Source organism: Xenopus laevis, chromosome 1S (assembly GCF_017654675.1).
Source record: "Xenopus laevis strain J_2021 chromosome 1S, Xenopus_laevis_v10.1, whole genome shotgun sequence".
Classification (NCBI taxonomy): domain Eukaryota; kingdom Metazoa; phylum Chordata; class Amphibia; order Anura; family Pipidae; genus Xenopus; species Xenopus laevis.
The window spans coordinates 38,038,221-38,057,814 of NC_054372.1; the positions used below are offsets into that span (position 1 = coordinate 38,038,221).

Here is a 19,594-nt window from a genome sequence, read left to right on the forward strand (position 1 = left end):
GCTGAGTTATTATTAAAATGTCCATATCCCTAAGCAGCATGCTGGCTGGAAGAATTGCACTCTTATTATTTAATTTAAAACACCCAAGCAGTTGAGATTGCAGTGTGGGATTCCTTCTAATTCAATCTTAAACACATTCTTTGGAGCTCTCAGAGATCCGATGTAAATGTAAAAAAACCCAAAACAACCATATGGTTTAGCAGGCGCCTGGCAGATCTGCATCTCCCTGGGAGCTTTTTGTATTTGCAGGGGAATTTCCAAAGAAATTACAGTTCTTAAATAGAGTTACCAACCTTTACTTAGATTCAAGTCATTATTTTAAACTGTATTAAAACAGCAAAATAAAGCTTTAATCTAATATAGTGTAAGTCTATAGCAAATAGAGCGGCACATTTACTCAGCTTTACCCTATGCTTGCTCCAAATGAGACTCAGTGCACTCAGGTGTGGGTCCAGTGGTGTAACTAGAGTTTGGGGGGCCCCCAGCAGACAAACATGGGGTGCCCCTCCCCCTCGGAGAACTAATGAAGCACATGCTAGCCAGCATACCTCCCAACACCTTGGAAACAGAAAGAGGGATTATTTGTTTTGATCACACCTATTTTTGTGGCCATACCCCCCAATTACCATGTCCATTTTACAAAATTTGCGGGAGGAGGGGGTCATTCTTCCACTGTATAGAGCACTTGTAAGGCCCCATATAGAATATGCCGTACAGTTTTGGTCTCCATCACTCAAACAGGACATTATTGTGTTAGAGAGGGTACAGAGAAGGGCAACTAAGCTGGTGAAAGGTATTGAAAATCTTAGCTATGAGGAAAGACTGACCAAATTGGGGATGTTCACTCTGGAGAAGAGGCACTTAAGGGGAGATATGATGACTATGTATAAATATATAAGGGGATCATATAATAATCTCTCTAATGCTTTATTTACCAGTAGGTCTTTCCAGCTGACACAAGGTCACCCATTCAGATTAGAAGAAAAGTGGTTCCGCCTAAATATTCAGAAGGGGTTTTTTACAGTGAGAGCTGTGAAGATGTGGAATTCTCTCCCTGAACCAGTTGTACAGGCTGATACATTAGATAGCTTTAAGAAGGGGTTGGATGGCTTTTTAGCAAGTGAGGGAATACAGGGTTATGGGAGATAACTCATAGTATAAATTGATCCCCCTCTGAGGCAAATTGGAGAGACTTCAGATGTTTAATTTCTGCCTTCCTCTGGATCAACTAGCAGTTAGGCAGATTAAAAAAAATTAAATGGTTGAACTTGATGGACGTGTGTCTTTTTTCAACCTTACTTACTATGTTGCTATGTTACTATATGTACAAAACAGCAGCATCCTACATAGAAACCAGGGCCAGAGCCTTAAGGAGATGATCTGTCTTCCCATACTTCCCCTCCCCTGTGTCTCCCAGTTGCTTGCTTCCAATCCCCTAGCCCCAAACCCTTTGTTCCACTTCGAGCCCTCCACCCTCCCAGTTTGCCTCCTCTCCCCTCCCTCCCGAGGCTCCCTTCCTCCCCTCACAAGAGATCCACCTTGAGAATCGCCTGGCCAACTGGCTGATGCATGAATGCGCCACATGCCCATCCTCCTGACGCGGCGTGTTGTCACTTCCATGTTTGCGCATGTGCAGCGTGACCTGGAAGTGGCAGCAGCGGGGGACCAGCGGTGGCAGGCTGGAGGGGGTCGCGGCAGCCAGCAAAGGTCCCCTTGGGATCCTGGCAGCAGTGGGGGCCCTTCGGGACTTGTGGTGCCCCATTATGGGGTCTGCAGGGGCCTTAGTTACGCCACTGTGTGGGTCCTAGCCATGTTGTGGAATTGTAATCTTTAATATTACAATGAAATGGGCACCAGTGTTTCTTAACTTAACCAGAACTTGTTTATGAAACAAGCGAGATCACTGAGATAATACAGAATGCAGTCACTGATCAATCAGTATATACTCATGGACATCACTATGAACAGTGCATTTCCTTCAACAGAACACAGTACAGGAATATTACCTAGGCCACCCAGAGCTTTCCCTCTTCCTCTGGGACTTCTCTTTAAGTGGGACCTAGGTGGGCAACTATCTAGCTCCTAGAGCCTATACACTGGTTGCCTCTCTAGGCAACAATGACACTGGGGATCTAGCCCCTTCTAACACTCCTTGGTGGAGCCAAAAAGCTGCTCAGCTTAATATCCCTGAACCTGTCTCTCCTAGAGAGACCTATGACAGGAGATAGACGGCCATTTACTTAATCCTGCACTAGGTTGGGTTTCCACTCTTCACTCCCTTCCTTTGGGGAAGCCTCTGGCAAAAAGTCCTTAGAACCACATGGCTTATCTATATATTATAGCACAGTGCCACCTTGTGGCTAACTAGGGAAACAAGGGGTCCTGGTTTGACCCAGGAAGAGGAGCATTAATCCCTGTATAAACTAAGGGGCACATTAGTGGCAAACTTTAAGGGTTTACACAAAACTTGGGGAAACTATTTAAAGGTTCCTTACATTACAAATATTGATTTTGGAGTTTTTACCCCCTGTGTACAGAAATCACTTGGCTGTTGTACTAGTTGCAGAGTCAGCATCCAGTCTAATTTTGTTGCACTTAAATGGACAATTAAATTCAAAATTAGAACTTTCCACATAAGAGTGTATGTTCAACAACAATCATATTAAGTTAAAGAAGTCTTACCCTGAACTGCATTTTATACCAATGTTATGCGATATCATATTGTGGCTGTAGTGGAAGCTGAACCCACAGTCCAAGCACCCCTGTTCCCTGCCCCCCCACTTGACTGCAGGTTCTGCTTCCTCTATAGTTTCATTACTGTTGTGGGTGTTACATGTGAATTGTTTGCTTAAAGCGGCCTCTTTGGGAGATTGGCTTTCTGTAGTTCATAGCTTTCCAGATAAGTTATGCCATTATTATTATTATTATTATTATTAACATGTAATTATATTTTAAGCGCCAACATATTTCGTAGCACTGTGCCATATGTGTACTGGGAATTGTAAGATGGGTCACTCTCTTCTTTCTGCTTATGAAAACCCCCAAAGTGTTGATATAATTCTCACTTTATGGTGGTTGGAAGGACTGACTTCACCGGAATTCACTTCTCAGCTCAGACAGGCATATGGGAGTACCAGTTGGTGCAAAGAACAGAGCAAAAACTGAGCCGCATACAAAGGTGTGAGAACTGGTGAGCTAAATACATATTTTTTTAACATGAACAACACAACTTAGGAGTAATTTTATGTCTAGAATCCAATGCTGACATTGTTGTTGAAGTGTCAGCATGAATTTAAGAATTCACAATGTGGAAAAATCGTTACAGATAGAAGAAAATGCCCTTGGAAATTCACTTTTTTGTTTGGAGAAATATAGATTGATATTTTTATTTCCTCCCGACTTACTTGTCAGGTCGACGGCAGCATAAAAAATGTTAGCTGCATCCATTTTTAATCAAAGCAACTCCTTTTTCTAATTAACACTCTGTACCTATTCCACTGACACCTCCGAGAACAAAACTTTTCCTCTGTTCCTCGCTGCAAGATTTTTTTTTGCTAAATTTATACGGAGTTCAAAGAAAGGAAACCTGGGAAGAGAAAATAACCCACCAAATCATTTGCACATTCCTTCTAAAGAGATGCAGCGTGGCTGGAGGTGCGATAGCAGAAAAGCTGAATTTTAAGTCCATAGGAAAAGACAAATGAAGTAAATCACACTTTGTACCAGCTTTAAATCACTTCGATACATAAAAGGAAGTTCTTCCGAATTAGCTTAGATCGTTTATTATAAGTCACCAAGTAGGGGAGTTATTTCTATGGGGGCTTTAAGAAATGTAACAGGTAAACTGTAGCAATAGCCACAATTGCTTTATGTTAAGGTTAATACTACTGTGCTTTGTCATTCTGTGGTCATTAAACTTCAGCTATATTGTGTCTCATCGGCAATTATTTTTATATGATATTATATATAATTTAAATTCTATATATATTGTATTTATATATATTTTATAATATATTATATGATAATACATTTACCAACAATGTAATTATCACTTTCCCCCCCATGGCTTACCTAACTTTTTAACCCTAAAGTTTCTGGTGTTATTCTATATAGTGCCCCTATCTTGGTGGCAATAGTTCTGGCTCTAGATGTCAGTAAACCGTGCCAAACAGCTTGAGTCACATGTATGTGATAATAAGTGATAACATACAGTATATGTGCACCAAAATAGACAATTACAACATTGATCTGATGTTATTTGTGGTGCAAGTCTATACTGCACACTATAGCTGTTAGGAACAGAATCCCAAACCTAACTAACGCCAAGGTCACGCGGTTCACTCTTCTACCTATAACAGCCGCCTTTTCGCTTTGGGAGGAGCCCATTGCTACTCGGATGCCACCAGGTCTTTATGTGAGAGGACTCTGCAGGACGACCAAGAAAGCAATTGGTATCGGTGAGCTACAGTTCATCTTATATACTTTTTAATTAATGTGAGAGGACCAGGGAAAAAGTTCTGGGCCGGCAAGGGAACCAAATGTTGCAACAGGGACGGAGAACAAGGAGCATGGTCAAGGGACAGGCCGCGTTAAAACCAATCAGGAGAAGCAGTACATATTCAGAAGACAAGAGAGCAGGGTCAAACACACCAATATCACAGTACAGAAACAGGATCCAAGAGAGTAGTCAAATAACAGGCAAGGGTCAGGACAGGCAGCAAACTGGGAATTGCCAGGAACAGGCAAGATCAGGAATAGAGAAGACACCTAGAAATAGCACCCAGGAACTATGAAAATAGACCTGCATTGGGCAGTGACTGTTTGGTCGAGGCCCCTTTAAATATTCAAATTTTGTGCCAAACGAGGCGTCCCTGCAGCCCAACTGGACCATCAGGTACCCTTACAATAGCACTTTAGTAATGTAAATTAGAGCTGGGGTGGTGAAGAGATGCAGGATTAAAGAGCAGCCTTTTTCCATGTAATATAGACACTAGGATGTTAATGGCTGCTTGAACCATCTGGAGCAGCTCATCAGTAAAGTTCAATAGGAGATGGAAGCACAAGCACGTACTAAAAAGGAGATATATTTCTTCTAAATCAATGATCATCCTTAACATCTGCATACTATACTGTTGTTATGCAGCAATGTAGTGCAGAACAGATTCTAATGAAGAAGCAGTGCCTACACTGATAGAAAATGTATCCTATGGGGACAGTGGTTTCCAGACAGTTGTCTCCCTGCTGTTGAATTTCACTATGCTGAATAGATGGGGGTCTTGTTAGAAATAGATAGGGGTCTTGTAAGAAAAGTCTTGTAGAACACGCTGGGAAATTACTACAGCTTGATAAACATAGTGTAAGATAAACTAGCTTCCATTCATTAAAAATTACATTAAAAATAACCACTTGGTGGCACTCTTGGAACAGGGAAGGCTAAGCCAGCGAAATACTTCTGACTAAATGGCATGTCTTTATGTATTTGGTGTATATGTAACACCTATAATTATAGTAGTACAGCTTGAGTTTTCTTCTGTCATTCTCTCTGAGAATTTCAAGGACCATCACTTATTTCCCCTTATTCTACAGAGTAAAAGAAATGTGTATGTAAAGCAAAGGTACAGAATTGTGTATTATTGTTTACTTGTAGTGGTTAAACACACCTCAATTAACTTCCAACTGAAATTGTAGTGTAATGTATAGGCTTGATTATCATCACTGACTATACTATCATTTAAATCCTCTGGCATTTACCAAATATTAACCTGCATGAGAAATCCTTTATTTCAACAGAATGCAGCTAATTCAAGTACAGCAGTTCCGAGTGCTGCCAATTAGGGAATTGGATTACTTATGAATTCTCTGTCATTCTGCTGTGGTTCTAATCAGGATGTCTAGCCAAAGGGATAGCCGTCGCTATGTACAACTGTTAAAAGGATTTCGTAATGCCTCAGACATTATTAATGGAGAGACTGTACTTTTTTGACTCTATCAAATTATAATTAATGAAAGTACAGTAGAAGATCTATTGAACACCATTATATTAAGACCTGCTGAGAAGTGAATATTTGATCAGCATTTGCATGCAGCAAATCATTGAATCTAATGAGCCTGATTAGTGGTAAAATAAATTGGCTGTATAAATGGTACTAGATACCATGTGCACGTTCGCTGGCGCTGCATGTTCTTTCTGTCTGTAGGCATATCAAGTCACCTGCATTTTTTTGTGAATCACTCTCTAAATATTATCACCTAAATCTTCATTTTCATTTACTCCTGCCTTTGCAATGCATACAAGTGTTACCTGAATATACAGATGCAGTTGGATCATGGAGCCAGTGGTGTAACTAGAGTGCACTGGGCCCCCTTGCAAAAAAATCTTCAGAGGGACCCAGCGCACTCCGATCCCCATCCTCCCACCCACTTCCCACCTCAGCCCTGCCCACTCCCTGCCCTGACTCCACCCACTCCCGCGAGACTTGCGTTCTCCCTCCCTCACCTCAAGTAAGTGAGCAGCTGGAGAGGAGGGGTTTTTTTTAGCTATAGAGAAAGTAGTAACATTAGCAGGAAACAGTCAGGCCCTTCTGTTCGCCCGGGCCCCCTGCGACTGCGGGGTCTGCTTCCGTTATAGTTACGCCACTGCATGGAGCACTGCCAGAGGGCTTGGCCTGGGCAAAATTGGGGCATTGCTGGGACTCGTTGTAATGCCCAAGGCTGGCTTCGATCTGAAAGGATTTCACATACTTTATATGCCTAATCATTTTTGTTTTTCTTTTTCAGCATAACCTCCAATATAATGCTTTTCCTGGAAGCTTTCCATAATACATTAAATCAACATTTTCAGTGGTTTTAAATGCACCAAATCCACTTTTTTGGGACTTGTCCAAATCCTGAACTGAATCTAAAACCTAATTTGCATATACAAATCAGGGCACTGAAGAGCAAAAAAAAAGAAGAAGTGCAGTTTTAAGGATATGTATTCAGTTTAGCCAGGCACTAGGATTTAGCAAAATCCAAATCCTGCTGAATAAGGCTGAATCCTGGCCAAGCCTCGAACCGAATCCTAGATTCGGCACATTTCTAGTTTTAAAGTTATTTGTAAATGTAGTTACTGTTGGAAGAAGTACAGTATTTTCTTGGCTGTATATATTTTGTGCTCGTTCTGATTGCTAAAACAATAAAGCAGAAGCAGATTAAAGGACCAGGAGGAGCACTAACGTCTGCCAAATTGTTTCGAGAGCTAGGTCCAGAGAACGGAAAAGGTTAAACACTGCTTTACAAATAGCTTTTTAATCTTTGCAAAAATGACAATGAATGTATATTGCAAAGCTTCTTAAAATAACAGTTTCTTTCATTGTGCAAACACTTTGTTTGGGTGGGAATCCCCTTTCATGGCCATGCTTAGTTGCCCACAAGACCCTTTCTTAGGTCCTAACTGTTAGGTATGAAAAGTAATTCAGAAGGTTGTGCCCAGGAAGCCTGAAAATAAAGCTTAGGTATTAAACTGTCCTAGAGCAAAACGAATCTTATCCCTGGGGGCAGTGATAGACACATGTATACAGTTTACATATCAGACATTGAAAAAGCCACCACCAACAGCTGTTTCAGACATGCTTCTTTTTACAACAAATATTATGTTTACTACAAAGTAGACATTGTATTTTTGTATGATTTATAGACTATAGAGTCAATGGCCTGTTTATTCTCCTGCTGTTGCTAAACTCACATCGATGCACTACCACTCTCTTCTTTGGACTGATATTATAAGGCTATGCTGCAGTATATTCTATTCATGGCACACTAGATGATATATTGCTGTATAACTGTGCAGTGCTGCGTATCTTGCTGGTACTATATATATATATATATATAAAAGATTATGGCATATAAACTATACAATGCTGACAACATTTCAATTGATAAATATAAACCCCCCCATTAAAAAATATTGGTGGCTAGGACCCCACATGAGAAAAAAAAAAATTGGTGGCCAAAATTAGTGGCCAGGCCCCCCCCCATTATAGGGAAATTGGTGGCCAGGGCCCCTTAAACGTCCACGCCTTCCCAAAGTCAGCAGCTCTCAGGAACAACTCTCCCCCCTGTCCCCCCCGATGACTGCCCTGACTGTAGTTACGCCACTGGTTAGAATGCAATGTTATCTAAGTACAGCAGGTAACAAGAGACCATTTTATTGCATACCAAAATGACATATCATTATATATTATTATTATTAACATGTATTTAGATAGCGCCAACATATTGCGTAGCACTGTATTATATAGCATGCCACATAGCTAATCAAAATCAGTCTAAGCTTCCAGTCTATCAGCTTCTGCACAGGTTTCTTGCAACATACCCAATATCCATGCCATTTTGGACCAGAGCTGGAACAAGGGGTAGGCAGCAGAGAAACCAGAATTCAGAAATAGTTTATTGTTGTTTCTTGCACTTTTATTGTCCTAATTCATTGCTCACAATGAAAGCACAGTGTCTCTTGTCACCCTGCTTGTGTAACGTGTTAAGTATCTGACACTAATCCGCCATGATACTACAATGCCCTTACCACCCTTTCCCCCCGATGTTAAAGTTCCTTGGACAATTTTAGTCAATCTCCATTAAAGGGAGAAAAATGGGCTGAATGTCATACAAGTATCATGAAGTATAGTTCATTTACTAATAAACACACATTTAAATAACTGGGGTTTAACGGCAACATTAAAATAAAATGGCACACAGGGAGATTTGGAGAATTTGGAATCAGCGCTGATGCTTGGCAGGCTCCTACACATTCTATTTTCAAATCCTTGTATGAAATCAGTTGTGTACACTGGGCACTGTTTTTTATTAGCTTGATCCCTGCCACCCTCAGTGAGAGATACGCGGCCACTGCAGATCCTCGTACCCAGCAAACCTTGCAAGCATAATAATAGTGGAAATTATAGGAGAATCGAACCCAGCCTGTCCGTTTCCCTTAGGAGTATGGTCCATAACTGTTAATGCATTCTACCCCCCCGTTCCAGGCAAGATTCACATTCAATCATTTCTTGTCAAAAATTCTTCTTTCCTCTTGTCTTGTTTGAAAACACAACATGTCAGTCAGCAATTAACTCAGGAAACATTCTGCCTCTCAGTTGTGCAAGGGAATTTGATTATCCTGCCGATCAATTTACTGTAATCTAGATAGAAGCTGAATGCTTCCCTGCTAGCTCTGCTGTCTTGGTGGGACACACAATGGAACTGTCCTTTTCCCAACACATTTTCCTTTGTGGTTTCTTTCATCCTTCCCTTGTGGGGGTTTTAATGTTTGGTTGGATATACTATAAAGCCCTGACATCATGAATTAAGTTTACAATAATGGTAATTATAGTGGCGGTTTCTGCAGCTTCAGCAGCCCATAACACAATATGTTTTCCTGCACAATCCAAAAGAAGTCACAAAACATTTCTATATTGCCGCTTATCGTTCTGTTTACTCATTCAGACAATGTTTTCAATTTACGGGGATGGCATAATGAAAGACAGCACAGACAATTAACCAGAGAATGCTAACACTAAATGACAAAGGCACATTCCTACTGAGAGGTCATTATGAACCATGGCTGCCATCCAGATATAACATGGGGGAAATTCAAATGCACTTTTTAAGAAAGGACATAAATTCAAATGATAAAAATGTTGAACTGCAGTATTGGAAGTCTCGACAGAAACGTTTATTTTGCTAAACTGGACTGTTACTTTTTATCTGAAAAAAAAAAGTCAGCATGTGACATGGATTGGGATGCAGAACAATCAATGGAGTTTCACCTCTCAAAAAATATTGACCTGTAAAATCATGCTTCCCAATAAAAAAATATATAAAAATATATAAATATATTTTAACGGAATTATTCTGCCCTGTATGAAGTCCACATTATCTTAAATTATTATTTCATGTAGTTCCTTCCATGCAATCAATCCCATGCATTTGCTTCCTGTATCTTCCAGCACATGTCGCATTTATATCAAGCCAATAGACAGAGAGCGGTGCAGCCATTACATTTAGAAAGGTGAAAGCCATCCAGGTTTTTTACTATAAAAAAGGGTCCCTCTCAAACTTCAGAAAAATAAAAAGTTGATAAAAAGACTACCAAGAAAGGAGAGAGATTTTGGTCATCAAAGTGGGATGGAGTGGAAGACAAGTCCAGTCATTTAAAATATTTACGGTAATAACACTGCCCATAAGTGTTAAGATTATATTAAAGGACTTATTTATGATTAGTAGGGAAGGGTGAAAACAGGCATAAGCCACTATGCTTTTGTACTTTTACGCATGTAGGTTGTGGTACAGTGCTGCCTGCGTTTGACAGTGCTTAACTTATGAGCAACAGGCAGTGGGAGGCACACACTATGGTGGGTATAAGGCCGTTCTGACTTACACCCACCAGCACTGTGCTGTGCACCTTGCATTAGATCTTTAATCTTTTGAGAGGAACAGAATGCACTATTGCCTCCAAGCCTGGATTTCAAAGATAAGCACCTGTTGTGAGGCCACTGGGAGCAACATCCAAGGGTTGCTGAGCCACATGTTGCTCACAAGCCAATGGTTGTCCTATAGTGTTTAGAGGCAAAATGTAACTTTCCTTGCAGATTGACATGATTGTATTATTCCAGTACAATGTCCTAAAAGTTGTTTAATAACGATACTTACTCTTGCAAGACTTGTTCCAGTTGGCACTTTGTAAGGCACGTACTTCCGGTATATGTGACCTACTCTGGAGCAAGGGACGTCAAACATTTCTCCACCACACATCCATACCTACAGGCATAAAAAAACTCATTAGCATCTTTAATAAATAATCTCTTTTCTTCTATCATTTAGTTCCTTTTTTTTTTGTATGTATTTCCACACTACGGCATTGTCTAGATGTATCTGGACATCCTACTAGAGTGTTATTAGAGCTTCTGTTTATGGCTCTAAGATAAAAACAGTTTGAAAGAAAAGCAACTTAAACAATCATTGGGCAAATTCACTAACAGGCGAAAATTTGGCAGTGATGGCTTTGCGCACATCGCAACACTTCGCCAGGCATAAATTCGCCTGGACAACGCTAGTTCACGAAGATCCGAAGTTGCGCACAGGGTACCGAACGCTGGCGAAATTACGCCAGCGAAATTACGCACAGCATTTCGAGGTTTTGCTAGTGTTGGCTAATTAGCATACGGCGTGCAGTTAAAGTACAATGGACGTATATGCTGCAGTAAATACATTACACTACACAAGGCCAGGGAACCTTAATAAAATTATATAAAGTTGTTATAATGCCCTACTCATGTTCCCACAGTATAGTTTAGGTGCCATATGTTAGCAAATGAAGGGGGAAAGGAGGGTACCCCCAAAAAAAATTCACAATCTTTTTCAGTCACCCTTTAAATAGGAAAAAATGCCAGCGTTTTTCAACTTTTCAAATTTTCAACTTTTTTTTGAGGAACTCCTATCTACTCTATTACACTTCACCTGGTCTGAGGTGGCGAAGGCAAGTCTGGCGATAGAGGTAACAGTCAGTAAAATCAAAAACTTAGTGAATTTGCGTAGTAATGCTCTTTCGCCAGACCGAAAATTAGTCTGGCGTTAGAGTGTGAAGTTGCGCCACAGTCTATCTCCATGGCGAAATTACGCCAGCAAAACAACGCCAGCTACCATTAGTAAATCGGCGAAGTGCCGAAATGACGTCACGCTAGCGAATTTTCGCCAGCGTTAGCCACTTCGCCCTTTAGTAAATTTCCCCCATTGAGTTGTAGATATATTAGTGTAGGGTTGATGCCTCAGGTGTATTTACTGTATATGTCCTGGTTTAGAGAAGCAAGTATTATAAGTATTATTACATGAATAATAGTTTATTCTTCTGGTCACAATCCTGTAAAAGCAAAATATAAAATAAGACAAGAAATAATTCACTATGTGCATGATGAATATCACAAGGGGTAGTTATTTTTGAGATACATCTAAACATAAATAGCTTTAATAGTTCTTGCATGTCCTTGTTATGTCCTAACCCTGAACCATTCACACAGATTCTCATGGAAGGGAACTCAGAGAGACTTTGCACATATTCACGGTGTGCCATTCCTTGGGACCAGCCACATCTGCTTTTTTCCTATTTAAATTATATGCTGTTCCAGAAGCTTCTCAAAAGTCGGAATATATTGCAGTTTAATCAAAACTGCAGTTTGCATTATAAATGTGGTATTTGCGGTAATCTGTTCCGTTTATATACTCATCCCCGTGCTGCCATCTAAAAAAGACATTACCTGACCCTATGATTTAAATGATATCTATAAGGCTTTTTTCTTGAAAACTGAGAAATGGATTTCATATAAGCCAATGGACATCATGACTTGATGTTTGTATTTTGTAATCTTATTTTGATATTTATTCTGTTTATTCAGCAATATTTTTTGCAATAACTTTTATATCCTGTGTGTTTATAAGGTTTAATAATATCTCTTGCATCCTATTACTTTTTATTACTGTTTAAAGGTTGCTTGACTGCCTTCTAGGAATTCAATCTTGGTTGGCAAAGTATCATCAAATCACTACCATCTTTCATGAAAAAAGAATGATTCATCATCTTACTGAAAACACTACTTGGTAAGCCACATCCTCAGGAAACTATACTCCCTTCCCTTAGAATTTTCTTCCCCCCAGTAATACATAGCAGCAAGAGTTGGACTATCAGAAATCTAAGCACAGGAAATAAAACCTTTTGAAACTGAGGTGTTGTAGAAAAATGTTGAGAGCTCATTTGATTGCAAGAACTGAAGGAAATAAGATTCCTTAGTGGAAGAACTGATCGTTTAACTAAAGCTCCGTTACTTTGGACACTTGATGTGAGGGAAGGACTCCTGGGATAAGACTGATTCTGGGAAAGATCAAAGGGAAAAAGAGCACAGAAAAGGCTAAAATGGATAGACAATATTACTGAAGTAATAATCTTGAACTCATAGAGAAGCAGTTGCTGAAAGACAGACCTACATGTTAAAATCCAGAAGGTCACAAAAAGTTAGATTTGACTAAACACAATGTACCAATTTACCAATTTATACATTGTATTCCTAGGGGCTTGCAATTCTGCTTATACAATAGCTTTAAAATTTGGAAATGTCTTAAAATGGGAATTGCACTCATTTATCCAGACACCATCATGCTTTCGTCAAGGAAAATAACTACACTCTGCAGAAAAGCATAATCCACTACGGCATGTTTTATTTCTTCCAATCAATATGCCACACTTGATACTGTATTTGAAGTTACTGCTCTAATTACTAGCTCAGTTAAACAGCAGCTGTGGCCTACATAATATATTACACGGCCGTGTATAACAGGTCTGGCTGGCCACAAAGGGAGTAGTGCAAACCAATGTAATTAAAACAGGAAAAACTACAGAAGAAATATATTAAGTTAAAGCAGATCCAGATCTGATTTAAACTTAAATGCAAACTTACTAAAATCAAACTTACATGCAAATTATCACTACTCAGTAATGCATAGACTTAATGACAACATAAAGGAGACTCGTCACCTAAAAAAACTATTCAAAATCCTATTTTATCACATTGCATTAACAGCAATGGACTAACGTTTTGGCCTCCTCCCAGGCCTTTCTCAAAGAACAGAGTTCCTACATAACTACAGAGCAACGTGCCATGCAACAACCCAATCATCTCCTGCTGAATTTTTACATGGCAGACAGATGCGCACTAAGTTACATGTTGCAGACATCAAATTCCACAAAATACTGTGCCTACAAAATCATATACTGCTGACATTGTGAAACATCAACAAGCCAAATGCAAGGCTTATACTGTCAGAAAACATGGTGCAAGAGAAGTACACTTACAGCCTGGATCTTTAGTTAGAATTAAGAAACCAGGAATACTGAAACAAGGACAATCTAAATTTACTACACCACTTGAAGTTAGACGCCAGCGAGGACCTTACACATATCAACTGTCTGATGGACGCATATGGAATGCAAGTCGCATTGCTCCTGTTAGATATAACTTTAGAGAAGCTCCATTTGATGAAGGACATTTTCCTACTCCTGATGTCAACTGCAATAGGCCTGAACCTATAAGGCCTACTGAGAGAATCAGAAAACTACCTGCATTGACCAAGGACTTTGTTATGTGAATAATGTATAATATTGTTTAAAATGCATACTGTTTAATTGTTGCTGTTTATTATAGTTGTCCAAATGCTTTCCTACTATAGGGGGAATATGTGGTGTTCATGCAAATGGCCTGTAGATGTCACTGTGCTCAAGACATACTGTGCATACTTCCTGTTAGTTTAAAAGTGAAAGTGAAAGTTACTGTTGTGTAATGCCTGCATGAATCTGCTAATATAGCACTATACTCTACTCTTCCTCGGCTACCCAAAACATAACACAACCAACCACACAAAAATATGACGGGCTTATGCCTTTAAAAATAGGTGTTGGTTTGGGCAATCACTCTCTTTTAAAGCTGCTGATGGGGGAGGAAGGACAAGCCTATTAAACCATTGCTTAGATCAGAGCAACCTCTATCAATGCTGTGCCATAGGAGAGGATAAAGCCTAGTTAGATCAGTACTTTGGTGCTGCTCTGGGCAATCACTCTCTTTTACAAGCTTTAAGTGGGGAAAAGGAACAAGCTTTGGTATTGGCAAACCTCTTCCCTTATAAAATGCTTCTGGCATGGTGGAGGATCAAGCCCATTTAAGCTGATGCCTTGGTCTGGAGACACTGACACAGAGACATGCAGTTTTTCAGGGAGATGCCAACCCAGAAAAAACTTGACCACAGTTAGGACCACCATATGGGGTTTAACTTGACATGGTATGGTGGCTTATACATTTTGTGATCATACAAATTTTGAAAAATACATACATTAGCTTAGGTACTAAAGTCATATGTGAAACAGGGGACCAGGGAATGTGCATTGTTTGTAACCAACCACACAAAAGAACCCTGGCAAATTCTGTGAAAATGTAGGGGAGTATGACTTGTCTAGCCAGGCTGTTATTACATTTTGGGGCACATTTACTAAGCTCGAGTGAAGGATTCGAATATAAAATACTTCGAATTTCAAAGTATTTTTTTAGGTACTTCGACCGTCTAATAGGCTACTTCGACTACGACTTCGACTTTGAATGGTCGTTACACTATTCGACCATTCGATAATCAAAGTACTGTCTCTTTAAAAAAAACTTCGACTACCTACTTCGCCACTTTAAACCTACCGAGCACCAATGTTAGCCTATGGGGTCCTTCCCCATAAGCTTTCTAAGCTTTTTTTGATCGAAGGGAAATCCTTCGATCGATGGATTAAAATCCTTCGAATCGTTCGATTCGAAGGATTTAATCGTTCGATTTTTCCTTAGTTCGTTTGATCGAAATATTTGCGGTAAATCCTTCGACTTCGATATTTGAAGTCGAAGGATTTTACTTCGAACGTCGAATATCGAGGGATAATTAACCCTCGATATTCGACCCTTAGTAAATGTGCCCCTCAGTGTTTGGCTTTCTATTAGATTTGGATAGGGGCATTAAATATAAACTATCACCGGATGCACCTTGGCAAACAGACTGCAGACACATTTGTTATATGCAACAAACTGTAAGTGATATTATGCTCAATTATTTATGAGATAATATATCAACTAAACCTGTTCATAGCTGGCACACAGACACAAAGTTCTTACATTCTTCTGTCATTAAAAAACAAAAACATATTAAGTATCCTTTGGGTCTTATAAAATGCAGCTTGTTATTTGCACCAGAAATAGGGATTGATTTATCTGTCAGTGCCAGAGAAGAAGAAGAAAATGTTTCTGTGTTTAAGATGCCACTAAAGGAACACTTTGCTCATAACATTTCAGATCATTCAATATACAGGATATATAATTTAATGCATTATAATTATTTGGAGAAATGTAAAATACTGATTTTGTATCTAGTGGAGTGCAGTATATAACGCCAGAGATTGCAGGGAACTTGAGCTCAACCTTAATCCCATATTATATATCATATTCCCACAATTTAACTACAGGCATGTCTCTAATGCTTTCATTTTACCTCTGTAAAGCCCACTGCTTATCAGAGATCTTCAGCCAGTGACCCTTCTAAAGAACTAAAAATCTTACCATGAAAGCATAACTGAGAGACATAGGCATAAAGTCATGGAGGTAAAGAAAACGTAATATAATTGTTAGTATATGGGCCCCATAGCACTTAAACTTGAAAGTAACTGCATTCTGTATTTTTATTTATTACTGAACTGCCTGTTTGTTCTATAGTTGTATTGTTCTGCTGTATAGCACTGTGTGAGTAAGCAGTGCTATGTACATAAATATTTACATACAAACCATTTTTTATTTGACATTGGGGTAATATAAAATGGGTGTTTTATTTCAAGCCATTTATTTTACACCAACCTTTTTTAAATTTGAATTTTGAGTGTATTATAATGTAATTCCACTAGGGATTAGTCCAAATTCAATTTTTTGAACATTTTTTCAAAATTCGTATTTCGAAATATACCATTCAAAAATTCGAATTTGACTATTGGGGGCAGATTGTGAATAATTTGAATGAAAAAATATTCGAATTTCGAGGTCATTTTTTGGGTACTTCGACCATCGAATTGGTCAAATTCGATCAAATTCGAATGAAGATTCGAAGTAAAAATCGTTTGACCATTCGATAATCGAAGTACTGTCTCTTTAAAAAAAACTTCATACTTCGCCACTTTAAACCTACCGAAGTCCAATGTTAGCCTATGGGGACCTTCCCCAGCAAGTTTTTTTGGGTCGAATAAAAATCGTTCGATTGATCGCTTAAAATCGTTCGAATCATTCGATCAAAGCTTTTGCGCTAAAATCCTTCGAATTCGATGTTCGAATTCGAAGGATTTTACTTCGAGGGTTTTTTAACCCTCGAAATTTGACGCTTGATAAATCTGTCCCTTGGTGTTTTAGCCCATGACAGACCTCCTACAATCAATTTGAAGTCGTTTAGTGGACTTTTGAAATAAAAACATTTAAAAAACATTTTTTTAACATTTTGTTTGGTGAAAAAACTCGAATCAAATTCGATTCAAATATGATTTGAGTTTGTAGGTCGATCATATTCACCTGAATTTAAAAAAATTCGATATTTTTAATAAATTTCGATTGGTGTTTTTTTTTCCAAATTTCGCATTTATGGTAGTTTTTATAAACTCCAAGAAACTCTAAAAAATTCAACCCTTGATAAATATGTGTGTGTACCTTGACACAGCCCATATCTGCCTCAGAAGGTTAATACAACCTAAATAGTGATGGGCGAATTTGCGCCGTTTTGGTTAGCCGAAAAGTTCGCAAATTTCATAGGAATTTTGCAAAATAGCGAAAAATTCGCGAAACTGTGCCGGCATCTCGTTTTTGATGCCGTCGTCCGTTTTCTCAACGCTGGCGGCAATTTTTTTTGACACCCGCAAATTTTCACCAGCGAATTTTCACGGGCGTTTCGCCCATCACTAAACCTAAATAATGAGAAATATATACAGTTATTTGTAAACAACTTTCTGATATAAATTAACACTGTGCTCTCTTAATTAAAAAAAAAAATTCTTGTTAAAGTTTATATAAATACTACTGCTGTCTAAAAACATAATTTTGATTCTCTGGACTGCTTCTCCTGACTTTTGAAACAATTTAGTAAATAGCAGCCCCCCTCCAGCCTAAACACCAATTCCCACAATATTGCATTGTATGCTTTATCACAGATCTGTTAATTAGAGAACATGAAAGTTGTTCTATTTGAGTCAGCCTAAGAATGAATATCATCAGGTGCTTGAAGGAACATTTTGTGAGAAATAAACTACACTGAATTTGCTGTGGTTCTCCAGAGTTCATTCTTAAACTGATTTGGAAGTTTTGTGACGGGACGGGGCCACTAAGGACACCCTGAAACATCTGGAGTGAGGGACCACCAAAAATTTCTGTTGATATGTTTTCTATTTAAGAATATGTTATGTCAACGACACATCATGGGGAAGAGCTTTTCTGAAATCATTAAGTTCCAATTTTAACTGGGGCTTAATAAATCGTCTATTTGCTATTATTAGACATAGAGGCACATTTACTAAAGGGCGAAGTGACTAACAAAAATTCTCCAGCCTGACGTCATTTCGGTACTTTGCCATTTTACTAACGGTCGCTGGCGTAACTTTGCTAAGGAAGGAGATGCCTGGCGAATTTGCGCTCTGGCGAATGGACGTAACTACGCAAATTCACTAAGATGCAGATTTTACTGAACGTTACCTCTTGCGCTAGACTTGCCTTCGCCACCTCAAACCAGGCGAAGTGCAATAGAGTAGATAGGAGTTCCTAAAAAAATAGTTGAAAAAAAAAAGTCCAAACAAACACTGGTGTCTTCCTATTTCAGGGTGATAGGCTGAAAAAGAGCGTACATTTTTTTTTGGGGTAACACTGGGCTCATGTGTAGGGCAATATAATAACTTTATTTTCTTTTATTAAAGTTTCGCGGACTTCTGTAGTGTAATGTATTTGATTCAACTTTAACTTCCCGCGTATGCAAATTAGGCTACGCTAGCGTAACTTCACTTCGCTTGGCACAGTAACGTAAGCGCAATTTCGCCAGCATTAGGCACCCTTGACGCAACTTTGGATTTTAGTGAATTAGTGTTGTCCTGGCGGATCTACGCCAGGCGAAATGTTCGCTGTGAGCGAAGCTGTCGCTGGCGAATTTACGGAGGTTAGTGAATTTGCCCCATAGACTGTACATAATCCTATATATAATAACAGTGATCATTTGTTCTGATGTTGGCACACAACATCTGCTTGTATCTGCTACAAAGCCCCCTATACTACACGTATATTGTCATTTGCTATCCTACCATCTATTTTGAAAACTAGAATATTAACACAGAGGCTGTTAAGCTCATGCAGCCTTGCAAATTTGTTGGTACAATAAATAAAGGCATAAAAACGTTACAGCTTCAATTTGCAAACTGTGCTATGCCGAGCTCAAGTTTAAAAATCTTAATTTTTTTACAGTGTATACATTTCCTACTAAAACTGTCTTTATATCACTTTTACAGTTGTTTTCAAAAATCATTGTTCACTGCAAAAAGATAAAACGGCGCTCCGAATGCAGCCTGATAACCGCTATAAAATAGTCAGGATATGGGTAGCTTTGCAGATAAATTCTCAGCTTAGCAAAGATGCATGCTTAGACTTAAAATGGCTTAGGTTGGAAAAAATATATCCAAATTCCCAAATGTTTCATAAAGGATGCTCCACGTTTTTCTGCATTTGGAAATTGTTTCCTTTTATCATTTTTTTCCCTTGACTTCTGTAGAGCAAAGCATTTAGCTTGAAATGGTGCCTTTTATATGTGCAGCTATTCATTCTCAGAATTTAGTGCACGTGCAAGTTACTGGGAAAAGTTGAAACTCAGCTGAAAATTGCGAGTGTAAAAATGAGAAACTTTCTTTTGTGCTTCTGGGTAATCAGAAGAAAAAGGAATCTACAGTATACTTCATGCTGGAGCAGGTAACTACACTAACTGGGAT

General features: G+C 39.0%; 1 protein-coding gene across 1 annotated transcript in view; it reads right to left on the reverse strand.

Moving 5' to 3' along the window:
• galntl6.S (polypeptide N-acetylgalactosaminyltransferase like 6 S homeolog) overlaps positions 1-19,594 on the reverse strand; it is a 578,928-nt gene that overhangs the window by 35,215 nt on the left and 524,119 nt on the right. Inside the window, exon 8 of the mRNA XM_018243208.2 lies at positions 10,684-10,791. Coding sequence (XP_018098697.2) covers positions 10,684-10,791 — 108 coding nt within the window. The remainder of the gene's footprint in view (positions 1-10,683; positions 10,792-19,594) is intronic.